Here is a 23256-nt window from a genome sequence, read left to right as displayed (position 1 = left end):
TTGCGGCCTTCGCTGACGATCTGATTTTCTTCGTCTCCAACCCACGTATCTCACTACCTAACATCTTGGAAGCTCTACGGTTGTATGGCGAAGTCTCAAATTTCAAGGTCAACTGTGCCAAGTCCGCAGTGCTAAATGTCACACTACCAGTCACGGAAGCAGTAAATATGAGCAAATCCTTCCCGTTTCGTTGGGCGGAGAAATCTATCCGTTACCTGGGGGTGGACATCACTCCGGACTTGGCACACCTGTACACATGTAATTTCCAACCCTTACTCCAAAGACTTAAAATCGACCTCCAGACCTGGCACAAACTCACTTTGACCTGGTTTGGGCGATGCAATGCCCTGAAAATGACGGCCCTGCCCCGTGTTTTATATATACTCCAAACATTACCGATAAATTTACCCATGACCTTCTTTAAGCAAATACAGTCCATTGTGAGGGAGTTCATCTGGGCTCATAAAGCCCCCAGAATAAACATGCAAACACTCTCCAGACCCAAGGAGAGGGGGGGCATCGGTTTACCAGACATCTCTCGGTATTACCGAGCGGTACACCTTGCCAGGATTGTTGATTGGCATTGCAACAAAGAGTCCAAACAATGGGTGGGAATGGAAATTGAGGACTCCTCGATCCCCTTACTCCCATCCCCGTGGCTCTTGTCCCCACTTCCAGAAGACCAGAAAAACCACCCGCTAATAGGAGCTACCCTTCGGGTGGCGAGGAAAATATTCCGTGATACGGATATATCACCGTTACCTTCCCCCCTGACCCCTATAATCGGTAACCCAGACTTTTCCCCCGGACTTACAAGTCGTAGACTGAGACAATTAATCACCTCTGAGAAACAGTCCCTGGGGGAGGTTTGGCCCCAGGGGGAACTCCCATCTTCTTCCACGATCTCTAGACTCACAGAACCTCCGTTAGACAGTCTCAGTACCATCCAGCTTAGACATTTTCTGCAGACTCTTCAGAAAGCTCCCTATGTCCCGCGGGGTCACACTCCCCTGGAATCTCTGTGTAAATCAGGGGAACCGATAAGGCACGCACTCTCATTTTTATATAACCTCCTCACTACTCAGGGAGAGGACAAGGCACCAGAGTTTCTATTAAAGTGGGAAAGAGATCTAGAGACACAGTTTACTACACAACAACAAGAGAAGATCTTGGCTTTGGCTCACAAGTCCTCGATTGCGAGTCACTATCAAGAATCGGGATACAAAATTCTGACCAGGTGGTATAGAGTCCCATATATGTTACACAAAATGAACCCTACGCTCTCAGATAGGTGTTGGAGGTGTGGCACAGAAGTGGGAAATATGCTCCATGTCTTTTGGTCGTGTCCGGTCCTGAGACCCTTTTGGGAGGAGGTGACTTCGACCATTCAAAGCTTGACCTCGGTCGAACTTAAAGACAACCCAGCTGCATGCCTCCTACACCTAACCACTAGACCCATTAGTAAATACAAGAAAACTTTGACAATGCAACTCCTGAACGCAGCGAGAGCCTGTATCCCCGTATTATGGCGAGATCCCCACCCACCTACTAGGATCCTGTGGTATTCGAAAGTAAACTGTATTCTACAGATGGAGGAACTGACTGCAACTCTACAAAACAAGGAGGAACAATTTATGGACAAGTGGAGACCCTGGAGATATTTTGTTGGTACTGACGCATATCTACAGGAGTTGGTACAAGCACAAATCCAATCTACTTGAGGGGGCGTCCCCGTAGTTACTGCTAAAACAGGCACCTGTATATGCCCCTCTGGGGTCCGGCGGGTGGATCCGGTGGGGGGGCGGTGTCGCAGCCATACCCGTCTATCTCCCTTCCCTTGACCTCATCTCCCCCTTCTCCCTAGTCCTCCTGTCTCTCCTTCCCCGCTTTCCCTCTGATTTCCTACTGTTCCCCTCTTTCTCTGTTACTTTGTTCTGATAAGCTCACCAAGTAGCCGGGGTGACGGCGTTAACGAATTATTGAAAACATATTATTCGCGGTGAGCTGGAAACATTTGTTCGTTTAACACTAGACATATCTGTAGTAAAATATTTTAAGTATTATATTATATACCAATACTGTTAAAGATATGTTCACAGTTCATGCAAGGAGGCCCTTATGTAGGCTACCTTGCTTTATTACATTCAGAAATGATACATAGTTGGCTGGAACACACATGTATTACCCCACTTGTTTGGTGGCTAATCTGATTTAGGTCTATGGTTTCAATCTACTGTACCCTAAACATGTTAACGTATGAAAATGTATGACCTGTCTTATACTAGACAATGTATCCATGCCTTCTGTATAACAAAATAAAGGAATTTAAAAAAAAGAATTGGGCGCATGGATCCATCCTGCCTTGTATCACCGGTTCAGGCTGGTGGTGGGGGTGTAATGATGAGGGGGGGGGGGGGGGATATTTTCTTGGCACACTTTGGGCCCCTTAGTACCAATTGAGCATGGTATAAACCCCACGGCCTACCTGAGTATTGTTGCTGACCATGTCTACCCCTTTATGACTACAGTGTCCCCATCTTCTGATGGCTCCTTCCAGCAGGATAATGCACCATGTCACAAAGCTCCAATCATCTCACCACTGGACAATGAGGTCACTGTACTCCAATGGCCTTCACACTCACCACATCTCATCCAATAGAGCACCTTTGGGATGTGGAACGGGAGATCGTTGTGCAGCCGACAAATTTGCAGCAACTGCGTGATGCTATCATGTCACTATGGACCAAAATCTCTGAGGAACGTTTCCAACACCTTGTTGGATCTATGCCACCAAGAATGAAGGCAAAAGGGGGTCCAACCCGCTACTAGCAAGGGGGACCTAATAAAGTGGCCGGTGAGTGTATGTACATTTATTATTGTTTTAAATTATAAGTGAACTTAGCCTTTAAACTTAGTTAAAATTTCAACTGAAAGCGACTCATCCTGATCAGATTCTTCTGAAGGACGGAGGATCTTACTCAACTACCTCCTCCTCGGGCAGTGTGGCTGCATCCTAAGCAAACGCTAGAGACTGACCCAGGAGGGGAGGCCGGAAGGGATTGTTCGAGACCCCCTATTATCTATGGCCTCTAAAAAGGACCTCGTGTGTCCACAAAATAATACATTGTGGCAGAAAATCCCTACTGAGATAAGTATGAAGAATGTGGAGTGGTGGAAGGTCCAATCAAGAGCCGAGAGGAAGGCAAGGAATCGGACTATGAGCAACTTTCCGAACAGAGTTTAATAGGACCCGGTGGAGATAGACTTCAAAACTTCTCTATGAACAGAGAAGAGGACACCAGCAAAAAACATGAGGCCTGCTGGTAGGGGGAGGGGTTATATGGGGGGATATCTCGGTAACTTTCTTTTTGCCAGTGGTATATAATCCTTTGTTAAAGACTAGAAAATTCCTTCTCCTGTACAACTTGAAAACAACTCATTTCATTTTTGTAATATTGGTTATATTTCGTCTTTCTGTTTCCCGGCCAGCAGGGGTTTACCAGGCTTATCTGCTTCATTTTACAAAGCTGAATAGCTCAAATCTCGTCAGCAGTAAATAACGTTTCCTAGCCTGAATGGTGCACAGATGGCCAACCGGCTGCCAGCTGAAAGAACAGATGGTGATATTCCAGCCTATCAAAATATCACCAATGTACACTATATCACCAAAAGTATTGGGACGCCTGCCTTTACACGCACATGCATTTTAATGGCATCCCAGTCTTAGTCCGTGGGGTTCAATATTGAGTTGGCCCACCCTTTGCAGCTATAACAGCTTCAACTCTTCTGGGAAGGCCGTCCACAAGGTTTAGGAGTGTGTCTATGGGAATGTTTGACCATTCTTCCAGAAGCGCATTTGTAAAGTCGGACGAAGAAGGCCTGGCTTGCAGTTTCCGCTCTAATTCATCCCAAAGGTGTTCTATCGGGTTGAGGTCAGGCCAGTAAAGTTCCTCCACCACAAACTCGCTCATCCATGTCTTTATGGACCTGGTTTTGTTCACTGGACCAAACCATTTGGTGGAAGGGGGGGGGGGGGGGGGTGTTATTGTGTGGGGTTGATATTCAGGGGTTGGGCCTGGCCCTTAGTTCCAGTGAAGGGAACTCTTAAGGTGCTTTATGGACCTTGCTTTGTGCACTGGTGTGCAGTCATGTTGGAACAGGAAGGGGCCGTCCCCAAACTGTTCCCACAAAGTTGGGAGCATGAAATTGTCCAAAATGTCTTGGTATGCTGACGCCTTAAGAGGTCCCATCATTGGAACTAAGAGGTCAAGCCCAACCCCTGAAAAACAACCCCACACCATAATCCCCCCTCCACCAAATGGTTTGGACCAGTGAACAAAACATGGTCCATAAAGACATGGATGAGCGAGTTTGGGGTGGAGGAACTTGACTGACCTGCACAGAATCCTGACCTCAAACCGATAATACACCTTTGGGATGAATTAGAGCGGAGACTGGGAGCCAGGCCTTCTCGTCCAACATCAGTGCCTGACCTCACAAATGCGCTTCTGGAAGAATGATCAAACATTCCCATAGACACACTCCTAAACCTTGTGGACGGCCTTCCTAGAAGAGTTGAAGCTGTTATAGCGGCAAAGGGTGGGCCAACTCAATATTGAACCCTATGGATTAAGACTGGGGTGTCATTAAAGTTCATGCGTGTGTAAAAGCAGGTGTCCCAATACTTTTGGTAATATAGTGTAAAAAGGAAAAGTCTGGGATGGGAGTGCTGGATGTTTTCATAACAGGCCCAAAAGAGGATTATCCTGGTGTACCCAGAATTGGAGATGATGTGGCAGACAGTGGTGACAGTGTACCTGTATTGGTGACAATGTGGCGGACAGGGATGATCGAAAACCCAATTTTAGTGACATTTTGTCACAATAGGGACAATGCACCTGAAGATCTGGAACACAGACATCCCTCCAGTCATCCGGGTTTTTCGTGTTGAATGGCGACATGAGGATAACCTAAGGGAGCCTGGAGATTTACCCCCCATAGGAACACCGGGAGCGTCAGCAAGCTAAAAGGCCTTGGCTAGGCTAAAGCCACTTGCCCTTTTATGCTTGCCATCTGGTAAGCAGGCTCTACTACTAGGGTGGATTGTCACTACTGCTTAGAAGTGCACGGTGGTGGTGTTTTCACTTTGAAATAAGGACTTGGAGAAATCCCCTTGATGTCATTTATATGAACTTTTAATAATTTTAGCGCAGCTTTTTACAGGACTCTAGATTTTGGTGTGATCGCACTATATGCTGCTGCTTATATGTTTTTGTGTTAGCGCGGTTCTTCCTATTTTAAATGCACCTGAATTGATGACAATGTGGCGGACAGCGGAGACAAAGTACCCTGTAGTGTTGGCACTGTGGCAGGAAGTGGTGACAGCGAACCCCATATTAGTGACATTGTGCCAGACAGCTGTGACTGCATCCCGTACTAGTGACAATGTGGTGGACAGTGATAACCATGTAGCTTGTACTGGTGACAATGTGGTGGGCAGTGAGGACCATGTACCTTGTACTAGTGACAATGTGGTGGACAGTGATGACCATGTAGCTTGTACTTGTGACAATGTGGACAGTGATGACCATGTAGCTTGTACTGGTGACAATATGGCGGGCAGAGATGACCATGTAGCTTGTACTGGTGACAATGTGGTGGGCAGTGATGACCATGTAGCTTGCACTAGTGACAATGTGGCGGGCGGTGATGACCATGTAGCTTGTACTAGTGACAATGTGGTGGGCAGTGATGACCATGTAGCTTGTACTGGTGACAATGTGGTGGGCAGTGATGACCATGTAGCTTGCACTAGTGACAATGTGGCGCGCGGTGATGACCATGTAGCTTGTACTAGTGACAATGTGGTGGGCAGTGATGACCATGTAGCTTGTACTGGTGACAATGTGGTGGGCAGTGATGACCATGTAGCTTGTACTGGTGACAATGTGGTGGGCAGTGATGACCATGTAGCTTGTACTGGTGACAATGTGGTGGGCAGTGATGACCATGTAGCTTGTACTGGTGACAATGTGGTGGGCAGTGATGACCATGTAGCTTGTACTGGTGACAATGTGGCGGGCAGTGATGACCAAGTAGTTGGTACTGGTGACAATGTGGCGGGCGGTGATGACCATGTAGCTTGTACTGGTGACAATGTGGTGGGCAGTGATGACCATGTAGCTTGTACTGGTGACAATGTGGTGGGCAGTGATGACCATGTAGCTTGCACTAGTGACAATGTGGCGGGCGGTGATGACCATGTAGCTTGTACTAGTGACAATGTGGGAGATGGCGGTGAGATTGTACCTGGTACTGGGCATAATGTTCAGGGCAGTTGTGATGGCATACACCATACTGGTGACAGATGGCCAGGTGCTCCCCAGAGCGGAGAAGCAGTGATGGTGTATCTTACAATAATGACAATGAGTCAGGAAGTACTGATGGTAATTCTCATGTTGATGGCAGGATGTAGTAAAGTGGTGAAAGTGTGGGAGATATCCTAAATCTGGTGCAGTTCTGCACAGAAACCAATCAGCTTCCAGGATTTGCTGTCAAAGCTTAATTGAACAAGCAGAAGTTTGAAGCTGATTGGCTACCATGCACAGCTGCAGCAGATTTTGCACCCTCCAGTTCTAGTAACTCAACCCCACTAGATCTGAAAGGTGGTGCTGCATCTCATCCAGGCAAAGAGTGATTAGGTATTGATGGTGTATTTCTTATTGGTGATCATGCATTAGGATGCTGCAGGGAGTATAAAGTGCATATGTTCTACAAATGAGGAGGATAAGCCTAGTAACTTACCTGTGTGGGGTTGGCCAGCAGCAGCACCTGAGTAATAGCAGTTGGGGGCAGAATGGGATTGAATGCAGGAAGTTCACTGCCAGTTGCCGGTTGCAACTTTATCTTCATTGCCTTTAAAAACAGAAAAAAAAAAAAAAAAAGATTTGAGACCACAAAGAGAGATGAAGGGGGGGGCAGGATGTTAGAATGGGATGGAACCAACCTTGGGCACAGCAGCCTGAAAACTAATTCCAGTGAAGGGGAGAGGGGCAGTACTCAGCATGGAGATCACAACCACCAGGACGTCAGGCCTGCCTGGAGGGCTGTCCTGGGCAAAATGGAAAAGGACCCGAAAGCTGCGCTGGTCATACACAGTGACTGGGAGGATGCTACCTAAAGACACAAAACAATCTGTTAAAAAAAATAAAAATAAATAAAAGACACAAAACAATACAGTCAGGTAGAGAGGTCTATAAAAGTAGGAGACAAACCACCCTCGTGTATGAAGCCTAGGACTGAAGAAGAGTCCACTGGGTGGGGCCATTCAGCAGGAATCATCTACAATCAGATACTTCATACTTGTGGGAGGCTCAGAGCATTGGATCAAAAATCGTATCATTTATGCACAAGTAGGATAAATAGAGAAATATTCCATACTGGGTTTGATGGATTCCAGAGGCACAGTGACATTGGTGAGGGAGATGTCGCTCTTCACAGGGGACGGGACTTGCTGTTCTACTCCGACAAAAGGGGTGTTTCCCAGGACTGCGGACTGCTGAAGAGGAGAGGTGCCCGTTTTACTCTGCAGATCCCTTAATGTGGGTTTGTGTTGGGGCTTTTCCCCCCTAAAAAAAATAAAATAAGGTGATGAAACATTATACATCGGGACAAAGGAAAGGCAGAGGAATGGAGGGAAATCCTGATCATCCAGGATATCAGCTCTCCAACCTTCTTCCACAGGACACCTAGGCCTTTCCACTCAAGCAAAAGACAACTGTGGTTGTTGATGAGCTGAATTCAGTGGTGGCTTATTACATATCTTAAAGTGGAAGTGCATGCAAAATCTAAAATCCCTGCATCTATAGACACCAGGGATCTAGTTTTTTCACCTTAATGCATAGAATTACCACCCCTTTAAGGAGCATGGTTAAACAAAATGAATCCCCCTTACCACCATCCCTCTCCCTATCATTACACAGGACACCTTCCTCAACACTACACCACATTGTACACAGGACCCCCTCACTCATACTAACCCCATCATTAACCACTTGAGCCCCGGACCATTATGCTGCCTAAGGACCAGAGGTCTTTTTCCAATTTGGCACTGCGTCGCTTTAACTGCTAATTGCACGGTCATGCAATGCTGTACCCAAACGAAATTTGCGTCCTTTTCTTCCCACAAATAGAGCTTTCTTTTGATGGTATTTGATCACCTCTGCAGTTTTTATTTTTTGCGCTATAAACGGAAAAAGACCGAAAATTTTGAAAAAAAATGATATTTTCTACTTTTTGTTATAAAAAAAATCCAATAAACTAAATTTTAGTCATACATTTAGGCCAAAATGTATTCGGCCACATGTTTTTGGTAAAAAAAATGTCAATAAGCATATATTTATTGGTTTGCGCAAAAGTTATAGCGTCTACAAACTAGGGTACATTTTCTGGAATTTACACAGCTTTTAGTTTATGACTGCCTATGTCATTTCTTGAGGTGCTAAAATGGCAGGGCAGTACAAACCCCCCCAAATGACCCCATTTTGGAAAGTAGACACCCCAAGGAAATTGCTGAGAGGCGTGTTGAACCCATTGAATATTTATTTTTTTTGTCCCAAGTGATTGAATAATGACAAAAAAAAAAAAAAAAAAAATTTACAAAAAGTTGTCACTAAATGATATATTGCTCACACAGGCCGTGGGCATATGTGGAATTGCACCCCAAAATACATTTAGCTGCTTCTCCTGAGTACGGGGATACCACATGTGTGGGACTTTTTGGGAGCTTAGCCGCGTACGGGGCCCCGAAAACCAAGCACCGCCTTCAGGATTTCTAAGGGTGTAAATTTTTGATTTCACTCCTCACTGCCTATCACAGTTTCGGAGGCCATGGAATGCCCAGGTGGCACAAAACCCCCCCAAATGACCCCATTTTGGAAAGTAGACACCCCAAGCTATTTGCTGAGAGGCATGGTGAGTATTTTGCAGCTCTCATTTGTTTTTGAAAATGAAGAAAGACAAGAAAAAAAATTTTTTTTTTTCTTTTTTCAATTTTCAAAACTTTGTGACAAAAAGTGAGGTCTGCAAAATACTCACTATACCTCTCAGCAAATAGCTTTGGGTGTCTACTTTCCAAAATGGGGTCATTTGGGGTTTTTTTTTGCCACCTGGGCATTCCATGGGCTCCGAAACTGTGATAGGCAGTGAAGAGTGAAATCAAAAATTTACGGCCTTAGAAAGCCTGAAGGCAGTGCTTGGTTTTCGGGGTCCCGTACGCGGCTAGGCTCCCAAAAAGTCTCACACTTGTGGTATCCCCGTACTCAGGAGAAGCAGCAGAATGTATTTTGGGGTGTAATTTCACATATTCCCATGGCATGTTTGAGCAATATATCATTTAGTGACAACTTTGTGCAAAAAAAAAAATTTGTCTCTTTCCCGCAACTTGTGTCGCAATATAAAATATTCCATGGACTCGATATGCCTCTCAGCAAATAGCTTGGGGTGTCTACTTTCCAAAATGGGGTCATTTGGGGGGGTTTTGAACTGTCCTGGCATTTTATGCACAACATCTAGAAGCTTATGTCACACATCACCCACTCTTCTAACCACTTGAAGACAAAGCCCTTTCTGACACTTATTGTTTACATGAAAAAGTTATTTTTTTTTGCAAAAAAATTACTTTGAACCCCCAAACATTATATATTTTTTTAAAGCAAATGCCCTACAGATTAAAATGGTGGGTGTTTCATTTTTTTTTTTTCACACAGTATTTGCGCAGCGATTTTTCAAACGCATTTTTTGGGGAAAAAACACACTTTTTTAAATTTTAATGCACTAAAACACACTATATTGCCCAAATGTTTGATGAAATAAAAAAGATGATCTTAGGCCGAGTACATGGATACCAAACATGACATGCTTTAAAATTGCGCACAAACGTGCAGTGGCAACAAAATAAATACATTTTTAAAAGCCTTTAAAAGCCTTTACAGGTTACCACTTTAGATTTACAGAGGAGGTCTACTGCAAAAATTACTGCCCTCGATCTGACCTTCGCGGCGATACCTCACATGCATGGTGCAATTGCTGTTTACGTTTGACGACAGACCGCCGCTTGCGTTCGCCTTAGCGCGAGAGCAGGGGGCGACAGGGGTGCTTTTTTTTTTTTTTCTTTATTATTTTTTTTGCTTTTTTATCTTATTTTTAAACTGTTCCTTTCATATTTTTTTTTTAATCATTTTTATTGTTATCTCGGGGAATGTGAATATCCCCTATGATAGCAATAGGTAGTGACAGGTACTCTTTTTTGAAAAAATTGGGGTCTATTAGACCCTAGATCTCTCCTCTGCCCTCAAAGCATCTGATGACACCAAGATCGGTGTGATAAAATGCTTCCCCAATTTCCCAATGGCGCTATTTACATCCGGCGAAATCTAAGTCATAAAATGCTCTTAGCTTCCAGTTTCTTAGTCCATAGAGATGTTTGGAGCCACTCTGGTCTCTGATCAGCTCTATGGTCAGCTGGCTGAATCACCGGCTGCATTCTCAGGTTCCCTGTTGAGACAGGAGAGCCAGAGAAAAACACGGAAGACGGTGTGGGGGGGGCTTTCCCTCCCACGGCTTGTAAAAGCAGTCTAGAGGCTAATTAGCCACTAGGATTGCTTTTACATGAAAGCTGACCGCTGACTGAAAAGAATGATACCAAGATGATACCTAAACCTGCAGGCATCATTCTGGTATAACCACTCAAAGTCGTGAATGGCGTACCTGAAGACAAAAAAATGGTTAACAATAAAGCACAGTAAACGGTAAAGTATAAAAAATTGCAGACCTGAAAAGCAAACATGATAAAACATAATAACAATAAAACATTGCAGAATAGAATACAGTAAAAAAGAGCAGAACAAGAGAGAGAGAATAGAGAGAGAGAGAACAATAAAACGACAACTATTTTTTTTTTATTTTATATATATATATTTTTTTTTTTTACACTTTTTTTGTAACTAACTTTTATAACTGTAACCGGTTCCAGGTTCGGGTCTCTCAAAATGCGATGGCATCTTGGGAGACCCTGTGAAAGTGTGCCTAGTCTGTGGAATGCTGTACCCTACGCTAATACTCAATTAGTGTATGGTAGCGTTCAAAACATTCACCAATGCAAAGACCAGGATTGTCAGGACAGGAGGGACAATAATAGCGGGTGTCACGCCTATATCCGCGCTTGCTGCAGACACGACATCTTTTTTGGGGGTTCGTTGAGTAGGGGTACTCGGGAGGACATAAAGATAATGCCTCTCATGCAGCCGACTGCATTTGGTTGGGGATGTGAATGGGGGAAGTACGGGCGCTGCAGAAGCGGTGGGTTCCCAATTAGGATTGGCGAATGCAGCAGGAAGGGCATTATGGACACGACGGGCCTGTGTTTGTCTTCTTGGTGGCAGCGGGACACTACTTGTGCTTGCCACCTCACCAGCTTGAACTGCACTTATGGGACTCGCCACGTCACCAAGTGTTACTGCAGTGCTGGTTTGACTACGACCGGGGTGTACTAGGCCGCTGGCGCTTGCCAGTTCAATAAAAAGCTACCAAAAAAACTGTTAGCGATCGCAGGGATCAGGCCTGACTCTGCGAATGCTGCAGTTATGCGTTAAGTGTTTTGTAAGTGACAGTGATCGATCGATACTGCACTTGGGTGGGCTGGGCGGAGGGGCAAAACGCAGGTGCTAGCAGGTATCTGGGCTGATCCCGCTAACACTGCGTTTTTGGGAACCCTAAACTGCTGGTGACGCTAGTATAGATCTGATCGGATCAGATATTGATCCGATCAGATACTATACCACTAAGGGAGCTGTACGGTGCGTGCGTGGGTGTTAGCGCTACTGGCACTAACCTGACGCTGCCTGGGGCTGGTGCTTGCCAGTTCACCAAAATGCTACCAAAAAAACTGTTAGCGATCGCAGGGATCAGGCCTGACTCTGCGAACGCTGCAGTTATGCGTTTAGTGTTTTGTAAGTGACAGTGATCGATCGATACTGCACTTGGGTGGGCTGGGCCGGGCCGGGCGGAGGGGCAAAACGCAGGTGCTAGCAGGTATCTGGGCTGATCCCGCTAACACTGTGTTTTTGGGAACCCTAAACTGCTGGGGACGCTAGTATAGATCTGATCGGATCAGATATTGATCCGATCAGATACTATACCACTAAGGGAGGCATATGCTGCGTGGGTGTTAGCGGTACTGGCGCTAATCTGACGCTGCCTAGGGCGACGCATATCACCGCCGGGCGATCAGGGGGCTAAACCTTTATTCGGTAATAAACGGCGGGTGCCCTGACACTATAAAAAATAAACGAACTAACCAGCGTCACTCGTAACAGTTATACGGTGATCAGTGGTGAAAGGGTTAACTAGGGGGCAATCAAGGGGTTAAAACATTTATTCGGTAGTATATGGGGGTCCCTGACGCTATAAAACGCTGACGGCGAACCTAAATATTTAGGTCCCTAACTAGCGTCACCAGCGACACTAATACAGCGATCAGAAAAATGATCGCTTAGCGACACTGGTGACAGGGGGTGATCAAGGGGTTAAAACTTTATTAGGGGGGGTTAGGGGGGTACCCTAGACCTAAAGGGGGGTAATACTCACTGTCCCAACACTGTAACTGTCACAAACTGACACCATGCAGTAATCAGAAAAAAAAAAAAAAAAACTGCTGGTGTCAGTTTGTGACAGGGGGGGGGGGGGTGATTGGGGGGGCGATCGGGGGGGGGGGGGGGGGGGGGATCGGGGTGTTTTGTGTGCCTGGCATGTTCTACTGTGTGTGTGTTGTGCACTCACATACCTGTCTTCTCTCCTCGGGCCGGAACGGAAATTACCGAGCCAAGGAGAGATGACATCATTTCCTTTGCTGCTGTTTAGCATACAGCAGCAAAGGAATGTTCTCATTGGCCGGCGGTGATCGCGATGGGGGGGCCACGAACGGATGGCCTCCCCCTCATCTCTGATTGCCGCTGGACAAAAGACGACCGCCTCGGGCACCCCACCCGCGGAAGGCAAATCACGTATATGTACGTGATTTTGCCTGTCCGTGCCACCTTGCCGACGTAAATCGGCGTGAGGCGGTCGTCAAGTGGTTAAACACAGAGGTTATTTGTTTAGGGTGGAGAGGCAGGAAGGGGGGTTAATGTTTAGGGTGGAGAGGTGGGAAGCGCCCAAACGCCCCCTATGGACGGGCTGCCACTGCTTTAAAGGTCATCACAGAGGACACGGGGCACTCTTTATGTCTAGCGGAAAAGAGATTTCATCTCCAAATACGGAAAGGTTTCTTCATAGTAAGAGCTGTGAAAATGTGCAATAGACTCCCTCCAGAGGTGATTCTGGCCAGCTCAGTAGATTTCTTTAAGAAAGGTCTGGATTCTTTCCTAAATGTACAGAATATAACTGGATACTAATATTTATAGGTAAAGTTGATCCAGGGAATATCCGATTGCCTCTCGGGGAATCAGGAAGGAATATTTTCCTCTAGTGCAATGAGCCAACCAGGGAAGTGACTGCTGGATATATTCCTACTAGACAGATGGATGCTTACTGAAGGCTACTAGTGTAATAAGCCAACAATGGTAGGGATTGCTAGACGTATTTCTACTAGACTGAGGGGTGTTTACGATTAGCTATTAGTGCAATGAGCCAACCAGCAAAGGGACTGCTGGATGTATTCCTACTAGACCTAGGGGTACTTACTGCAGGCTACTAGTGTAATAAGCCAACAATGGTAGGAACTACTCAACATATCCCTATTAGCTAGAGGGGAGCTTACTAGTCCACTAGTGCAATGAGCCAACCAGTGAAAGGACTGCTGGGTGTATTCTTGCTAGACAGAGGGGTTGCTGGCTACTAGTGCAATAAGCAAAGAGAAGGGGCTGCTGGATGTATCTCTACTAGAACAAAGGGTGCTTACTGCAGGCTTCTAGTGCAATGAGCCAACCGGTGAAAAGACTATTGGATGTATTCTTACTAGGCTGAGGGGCACTGGCTAACAGTGCAATAAGCCAACAAGAGAAGGGGCTGCTGAATGAATTCCTATTACACCAAGGGGTGCTTATTGCAGGCCACTAGTGTAACAAGCCAACAAGGGAATGGGATTACTGGACATATCTCTACTAGGCCAAGGGGTGCGTACTGCAGGCTACAAGTGCAATGAGCGAACCAGGGTAGGGGATATATATTCTGAATAGACCGAGTGGTGCTTACTACAGTCTACTAGTGCAATGAGCCAACCAGTGAAAGGACTGCTGGGTGTATTCTTACTAGACAGAGGGATGCTGGCTAACAGTGCAACAAGCCAACCAGAGAAGGGGCTGCTTAATCTATTCCTACTAGACCAGTTTCTTACCGCAGGCTACTAGTGCAATGAGCCAACCAGCAAAGGGACTACTGGATATATTCCTACTAGACAGAGGGATGCTTACTGAAGGTTACTAGTGTAATAAGCCAGCAAGGGAAGGCTAATGAAAGGTGTAAACAGCAGCTTGGTGTATTATTATTAACCACATGGTCACAGTATACCGTATTTATCGGCGTATAACACACACACCTTAACTTTTATGCCCCGTACACACGGTCGGTTTTTCCTACGAAAAATGTGTGATAGGACCTCGTTGTCGGAAATTCCGACCGTGTGTACAAAAATCCGACGGACAAAGTTCCACGCATGCTCAGAATAAATAAAGAGATGAAAGCTATTGGCCACTGCCCCGTTTATAGTCCCGACGTACGTGTTTTACGTCACCGCGTTCAGAACGATCGGATTTTCCGACAACTTTGTGTGACCGTGTGTATGCAAGACAAGTTTGAGCCAACATCCGTCGGAAAAAATCCTAGGATTTTGTTGTCGGAATGTCCGAACAAAGTCTGACCGTGTGTACGGGGCATAAGAGGGAAGATTCAGGAAAAAAAAAAAAAAAAACTTTCCACAGCTCCTTGCATGGTACACAACCCCTTTCATTATAAACCCCCCCCCCCTTCCCCCTCTGCACTCCCAGGAGACCCCCAGTCTCCTGGGACGGCATTGCCAGCATGCTCTGGAGTATAGAGGGCATCGCTGCTGGCCCCTTCTCATGCGCCGCTTCTCCTGTGTCACTCGTGGATCTATTGAATACCTTCCATTGGCGCCGTGGACCCGGTCATGTGACTGCTCTCCTCTCTTTCATTGACAGTCACATGACCGCTCTCCTCCTCCAATCAAAAGCTATACTCGAGGAGGGGGTGAAGCGGGAGGAGGAGAGCGGCCAGAACGAGCGGTGTTGGTGGAGGGGATTTGGCGGCTTGGATTTAAATTGATAGTGGCACGGGGGGGGAGCGGTGTGTGGGAGGGGGCTGGCATTAATGTTTTCTGGAGTTTGGAGTGTGCTGGCAGCGCTGTCCCAGGGCCAGGAGAGGGGGGCAGCCGGCCTGACGCCCTCCGAATGGGTGGACCGCCTGATCCCCCCCCCCCCCCGTTGGTTAAAAAAAACAGATATTGGCATATAACATGCAGGTGCCGTTTACCCTCTGTTTTCAGGGTAAAAAAGTGCGTGTTATACGCCAATAAATACCGTAATTTTTTTTTGTTGGCAGCACCTGGAGAAGATTCACTTTTGCAGAAGATTCAGATTTTATTATACAGCAAGGAGCCAACCAGGGCAGGGGCTGTATTCTGGATTTGTTCAAAATTGCTTTACACAACATATAATATCCGTCTTTACTTTGTTCTGTCAGAGAATATCAGACGTCTACATTATGTCTGGTTCATAGGACACTCCTGAAGGTCTTCCAAACAGAAGCTCCGCAGTCTTAGACTTACACTTACCATCGTACATGCATGGCTGCGGGCGGAAGGGATTGCTGAAGAAGGGTTTTCCCAAGTAGATCCAGATCATCCAAAGCGCTACTAGGCTGGGCCGGAGTCTGTGAGACGGAAGAGACCTTCTCTCCCGGAGCCGAGTCTGTGCTCCCCTCTGAAGACTATGATCAGACCATTCACAGGAGCGGCAGAGAAGAAATGCAGATTATCACATATATTCATTTTGATGAGTAATTATTTGGCTGATTATATTTAGCTATTAGGCCTCATTCACAATGGCGTACTGATCTATACACCCACAGGCCATCTTCACCTGCATGGAATGCAGAGGTGTTTTGTGCATCTGCATGCAGACAGTCCTATTCATGTCTATTGGGAAGCAGTGCGACTGTACGGACTGCTGATACCAATTAGACATCCATGCAGGCGCTGGTGCCACAATGTGCGCTTGGGGCCGCATACCTGCATGGCTGTCTAATTGGGACCAGCAGCTGTGTCCGTACAATTACTGCTTCCCAATAGACATGAATGGGACTGTCTGCACAGGACACTTGTGCATTCTGCACAGGTGACGATGGTCTCTTTGGAGATGTACTGATTGATACGCTCGTGTGAATGAGGCCTTACAATTCTTGCTGTTCACAACTCAATTTCAAACTGTAAAGCACATAAACATCACTTTGGCAATCCCTACTTCCCCTCCTCCATATCCCTGCACAGCTCCTATTCTGTACTTTATGGGAGCAAAGAGAACAATAGCCAAAAGGGGCAACATGGCAAACCACAGCTATGAGATGAAACATCTGATGTTGTCAATGCAAATGTTGAAATGCCATTGGAGTGCCACCACAAAATGTCAGGCCTTGCCATGGTTGTAAATGCTAGGCTTTGCCATGGTTAGGAGACTCGTGATGTATTTAGCAACTTCAGCTCTGGAAAACTTTACCCCCTTCATGACCCGGACATTTTTTGCCATTCAGCACTGAACACAAAAGAGATTTATATAATTTTTTTTTTTCACACAAAATAGGGATTTCTTTTGGTGGTATTTGTTTGCCACTGGGTTTTTTATTTTATAAATAAAAAAAAAAAAAAAAAGACCCAAAATTTTGTAAATAAAAATATATATAATAATAATAAAATAAAATATAATATAATATAATATAATATAATATATCACTCAAGATTTCAGTGGCAGTTAAGTCAGTCGTCCCCCCCAGCATCAGTTAGTGTCAGATTGCCTACCACACTATCGCAGTCCCATTATAAGTTTCTGATCACCATTTGTATTATAAAAAGCTCCATAAATCTATTCCATAGTTTGCAGACACCATAACTCATGCAAATCAATATACGCTTATTGTGATCTTTATTACCAAAGACATGTAGCAGAATACATTTTGACACATTGATGCATACATTTGAATAAATTAGATTTTTTTAAATGTTTTTATTGGATATGTTTTATAGCAGAAAAAAAAAATGTATACAGATAGAGATCTATATATATATATCTCTCTCTATCTAGATAATATCTATCTATCTACATATACATCTGTGTGTATATATATATATACATACACACACACACACACATATATCTATAGAGATATAGATATATCTATATCTCTATCTATATACAGTGGGGACGGAAAGTATTCAGGCCCCCTTAAATTTTTCACTCTTTGTTATATTACAGCCATTTGCTAAAATCATTTAAGTTCATTTTTTTTCCTCATTAATGTACACACAGCACCCCATATTGTACACACAGCACCCCATATTGACAGAAAAACACAGAATTGTTGACATTTTTGCAGATTTATAAAAAAAGAAAAACTGAAATATCACATGGTCCTAAGTATTCAGACCCTTTGCTCAGTATTTAGTAGAAGCCCCCTTTTGATCTAATACAGCCATGAGTCTTTTTGGGAAAGATGCAATGGGGCTGCAATAGTGTGGTAGGCAATCTGAAAGTAACTGATGCTGGGGGAGGAATTGACTTAACTGCCACTGAAATCTCGAGTGACTATTAGAGTGATCAGTGCTAATAATATACAATTGTCACTGTACTTATGACGCTGGCTGGGAAGGAGTTAACTTCTAGGGCGATCAAGAGGTTAATTGTGTGCCTAACAATGCGTAATGTGTGCTGCTTTTTACTAAAGATCTCTTTGTATCTTATCCCTGCTTTACAGAGAGAAGAAACCGAGATATCGCTCCCTGTACAGAGCCCTGTGTTGATTGTCAACACAGGACTCTGTGCTGTGATGGGCATTTGGGCATTTATATTGTATGCTAATTATGTGTACAACATTTGTTTGACTTTCCATGTAATATATGTAGTGTATCTTTGTCATGTGTGGACTTTATGTTTTTAATTCCATATCATTAAAGATTGCTTTTTTCATACTTCTGAGTGGGTGGTCTGTTAAAGTCCCAATTGAGGGGGTTACCGTTTTTGTTTCTGTGCTGTGATTGGACATAGCCAATCAGTAGGTTCTGGCCAAGAATTATTGGCCTAGATCTGCTGAAAGACTTCTGCTGTGTACAATCACAGCGGGCGCTGGGGGGGGGGGGTTGCGCGCGCACACCCTAAACCCATAAGCCGGCAGCGACATACCAGTGTGTCGCTTTGCCTACACGGGCTGCCCGTTCGCAGTACACTGCGGGTAGGTGGTCCCAATGTGGTTAAAATCCAACAAGCCTTCTAAAACTTTTAGTTGTGCCATCTAGTTTGAGCTCCATATCTGAGGGGAATGACTATATTGCATCTCTGAATGGCAGTTACTAGCTGGAAGTATCTCGGTTACCTGGAAATTGTTCCACGATGATGTGTCTGAAGGCTGTGCAGGAGGTGCGGGGTCATTTAAACCTATAATAAAATCAAGAAAAGCAGATATGAATCATCGCTGGTCATAACAAAAGCTGGGAATTCCATCATATTTGTTGGAGTGTGTTTTACTGGAATAGGGGCATAGAATCATAGCACTGATTCTTATGCCGTGTCTGGAATCCGGAACAGGAGCCTATAGCTGTCTGTGCCCCGTTCCAGAGATTCAAACACCCCATTTGTCCTTTTTATCTTTCTCACCAAAAAAAAATTAATAGAATAAAAAAAAAAAAATCACACATTATGGGTTGTCTTTTAACCACTTGTATACTGGGCACCTAAACCCCCCTCCTGCCCAGACTAATTTTCAGCTTTTAGCGCTCTCACTCTTTGAACGACAATTGCAAGGTCATACAACGCTGTACACAAATAACATTTTTATAATTTTTTTCCCCACAAACAGAGCTTTCTTTTGGTGGTATTTGATCACCTCTGGGTTTTTTATTTTTTGTTAAAAAATTAAAGAACGATTTAAAAAACAAAAAAACAAAAAAAAAAACAAAATCATTTTATATATTGTTAATAAATTTTCAGGTAATTTTTATCCTTCATTGATGTACGCTGATGAGGCTGCACTGATGGGCACCGATAGGCTGCACTGATAAGGTGGCACTGGTGGTCACTGATGAGGTGGCACTGAAGGGCATTGATAGGTGGCACTGATAGCTGGCACTGATGGCACTGGTAGGCGACACCGATAGGCAGCACTGCTAGGTGGCACTGATTGTCAGCACTGGTGGGCATTGATAGGTGGCACCGATTGCTGGCACTTACTACTGTGGGCACCGATTTGTGGCACTGGCAGGCGGTACTTGTGGGCACATATGAGGCAGCTTTGCCTCTTCCTCTTCGGGACCAATGTCCCTTCAAACAGAGCCGGCGATCGGCTTTTTTTCTTCTCACACTGTCAGCGCGAGAAGAAAAAAAAAAAAAAAAAAAAAAAGATTACCGATCTTCTGTTTACATCACGTGATCAGCTGTCATTGGCCGATAGCTGATCACATCTGTGATCATCCGAGTCTCATTGACTCGGCTGATCACAGCGCGCGCCCCCTTCAGGGGGGCGTGGCCAGCTTTGAAAGGGGAGGACGTCAACAGACGGCCTCCTGGCAGTGAATGACAGCTACAGCGTGGATCACCAAGGAAACACTAGTAGTCATCACTGCTTTGCACTAAAAGGGATTTCCAGGCAAGGATATTGCTGCTACTAAGATCGCACCTAAATCAACCATTTATTGGATCATCAAGAACCTCAAGGAGAGAGAGGTTCAATTGCTGTGAAGAAGGATTCAGGGTGCCCAAGAAAGTCCAGCAAGGGCCAGGACCGGACAGCTGATTCAGCTGTGGGATCGGTGGCACCACCAGTGCAGAGTTTGCTCAGGGATGGCAGCAGACAGGTGTGAGGACATCGGCACACACAGTGAGGAGACTTCTGGAGAATGGCCTGGTGTCAAGAAGGGCAGCAAGAAGCCACTTCTCTCCAGGAAAAACATCAGAGACAGACTGATGTTCTGCAGAAGATACAGTGATTAGACTGCTGAGGACTGGGGGAAAGTCATTTTCTCTGATGAATTTCCTTTTCCTTTGTTTGGGCCATCCGGAAAAAACCTTGTCCAAAGAAGAATAGGTGATCGCTACCACCAGTCCTGTGTCATGCCAACAGTAAAGCAACCTGAGACCATTCATGTGTGGGGGTTGCGTCTCAGCCAAGGGAGTGGCTCAATTACAATTTTGTCTAAGAACACAGCCATGAAGAAAGAATGGTACAAAAACATCCTCCGAGAGCAACTTCTCCCAGCCATCCAAGAACAGTTTGGTGAGGAACAATGCCTTTTCCAGCACGATGGAGCTCCTTGTCATAAGGCAAAAGTGATAACTAAGTGGCTTGGTGAACAAAACATGGACATTTTGGGTCCATAGCCAGGAAACTCCCCAGACCTTTAATCCCATTGATAACTTGTAGTCAATCCTCAAGAGGCGGGTGAGCAAAAAAAAAAAAAAAAAAACCCCACACATTCTGACAAACTCTAAGCATCGATTATGCAAGGATGGGCTGCCATCAGTCAAGGGGTGGCCCAGAAGTTGATGGACATCATGCCAGGGGGGATTGCAGAGGTCTTGAAAAAGAAGGGTCAACACCACAAATATTGACTCTTTGCATAAACTTCATGTAATTATCAATAAAAGCCTTGGACACTTCTGAAATGCTTATAATTATACTTCAGTATCCCAGAGTAACATCTGACAAAAAGATCTAAAAACACTGAAGCAGCAGACTTTGCGAAAATTAATATTTGTTTCATTCTCAAAACTTTTGGTCATGGCTGTAGTACTGAAGTCCAAACTACTCCGGAAATCCCCCTTACCGCTGGTAAAATTAATATCATTACTACACAGAATTTATGTAGAGCCAACAGTTTGCATGGTGCTTTACAATATAACGTGAGACAGTACAGTTACAATACATAGGGGAGGGCCCTGCTCATACCTTACAGGCATGGGTGCTCAACCTATGGCCTTCCAGCTGTTGTGGAACTGTAAGTCCCATCATGCCTCTGCCTTTCGGGGTCAAGCTTGTAACGGTCAGCCTAGCAATTAATCATGGGACTTGTAGTTCCGCAAAACAGCTGGAGGGCCACAGGTTGTGCACCCCATGGCTTACAGTCTAATACCTCGTGATCTGGGAATATCAAGTTAGCACAGCCAAGGGGTTATGTTCCTTACCTAGTGACATGAGCTCGTCATCGAGCAGCGATAATGATGCGGAGGCTGAGGGGGCAGTAGAAGAGTATGGCAGGGGCTGGGCTGGAACAGAAGGGTATGAAGGAGCTGCTGCGGCAGAGGTCATATCCAGTCCTGAGAGATCCAGCAGAGCAGAAGAACTGGCTGAGAGAAGACAAGATATTCACCTAGAGATTCAACATTACTGATCCAAACTAGTGAGGGGGTGCAATGTCTGCTCACCTGGCATATTGCTGGAAGACGTCTCTCCATTGATTTCTTCCCCTTTCACCAGCTGGCGGTAAGTATTGATAACCTGCGTTAAGCTGTCATTGGCTTGTAATATTTCCGCTTGAAAAAAAAAATAAACAAAAATAGAAGAAGAAGGTCACTGATGTGGGCTTAGGACAACCATATCTCCTGTTCATTATAAGTTAAAAAAAGCCAACCTTTTCACATGGATTTAACCACTTCAATACCGGGCACTTATACATCTTCCTGCCCAGACCAATTTTCAGCTTTCAGCGCTGTCGCACTTTGAATGACAATTGCGCGGTCATACAACACTGTACCCAAACTAAATTTTTATCATTTTGTTCCCACAAATAGAGCTTTCTTTTGGTGGTATTTGATCACCTCTGGGATTTTTATTTTCTGCTAAACAAAAAAAAAAAAAAGACGGAAAATTTTGAAAAAAAAAAAAAACATATTTTTTTTGTTTCTCTTACAAAACTTTGTAAATAGGAAGTTTTCTCCTTCACTGATAGGCACTGATGGGGCTGCACTGACGGGCACTGATGGGCACCGATGGCACCAATATGCGGCACTGATATGCAGCACTGATGGGTACACATAGGCGGCACTGATGTACATTAATGGATGGTACTGATGGCTGCCAATCAGTGACAAATAATGCCTGCCAATCAGTGATGCCCATTGTGGGCACTGATTGGCATCCCTGGTGGCCATGGGTGGCATACCTGGTGGTGACTAGTGGTGGGCATCCCTGGTGGTCCAGTGTGGGCATCCTCAGAGGGGGCTGCGCTGATAATCAACACAGATCCCCCTGTCAGAAGAGCAGCCGATTGGCTCTCCTCTACTCGCGTCTGACAGACGCGAGTGAGGAAAAGCCGATCAACGGCTCTTCCAGTTTACATCATGATCAGCCGTGTCCAATCACGGCTGATCATAATGTAAACAGGAAGAGCCGTTGATCGGCTTTTCCTCACTCGCGTCTGTCAGATGGTAACACATCTCTATCAGAGACTCTTAACCTAGATTGGAGTTGCGCTGTGTCAGACTGACACACCGCAACAATGATCGCCGCGATGCGCGCCCCTGGGGGCGCACAGCGGCTCGATATCCTGGCAACGCCAGATGAGGTCCGGTCAGGATAACGCAATCACTTTGCCGACGTCATATTGCTATATGGCGGGTGGCAAGTGGTTAAAGGAGAAGATCAGCCTGAGCTTTTTAGGCTGGGCTTCTCCTCTGGGTCACAGGAGTGCAATTCATTTTGCACTCATGTGATCCGTTTTTAGCGGAGAGCGGCCTGAAGACCGCTCTCTGCTGACGTCACTGCCATCAGTCGAGGCAGCGCGTCATCCCGACTTCCGAAGTCTGGATCCGTCAGCTGCCTTGACTGATGGCAGTCTCAGCCACTCAGCGAGTCGCTGAGACGGCCGCTCCCCGCCCCTCCACAGCTCATCGCTCTTTTTTTGTTTATAGCACAAAAAATAAAAACAGCAGAGGTGCTCAAATACCACCAAAAGAAAGCTCTATTTGTGGGGAAAAAAGGACG

General features: G+C 45.3%; 1 protein-coding gene across 2 annotated transcripts in view; it reads right to left on the bottom strand.

Moving 5' to 3' along the window:
* The window catches only part of GGA1 (golgi associated, gamma adaptin ear containing, ARF binding protein 1), a 65729-nt gene that overhangs the window by 10817 nt on the left and 31656 nt on the right, over positions 1 to 23256 (bottom strand). For both annotated transcript variants that reach the window (XM_073591726.1, XM_073591727.1), the window contains 7 exons: positions 21699 to 21806; positions 21459 to 21620; positions 18655 to 18716; positions 15848 to 16002; positions 7441 to 7628; positions 7007 to 7176; positions 6805 to 6915 (listed from right to left, as the gene is read on the bottom strand). In XM_073591726.1, coding sequence (XP_073447827.1) covers positions 6805 to 6915; positions 7007 to 7176; positions 7441 to 7628; positions 15848 to 16002; positions 18655 to 18716; positions 21459 to 21620; positions 21699 to 21806 — 956 coding nt within the window. The remainder of the gene's footprint in view (positions 1 to 6804; positions 6916 to 7006; positions 7177 to 7440; positions 7629 to 15847; positions 16003 to 18654; positions 18717 to 21458; positions 21621 to 21698; positions 21807 to 23256) is intronic.

This window comes from Aquarana catesbeiana, linkage group LG07 (genome assembly GCF_042186555.1).
Source record: "Aquarana catesbeiana isolate 2022-GZ linkage group LG07, ASM4218655v1, whole genome shotgun sequence".
In the NCBI taxonomy this organism is placed as follows: Eukaryota; Metazoa; Chordata; class Amphibia; order Anura; family Ranidae; genus Aquarana; species Aquarana catesbeiana.
This window is presented reverse-complemented; position numbering and strand designations above follow the sequence as displayed.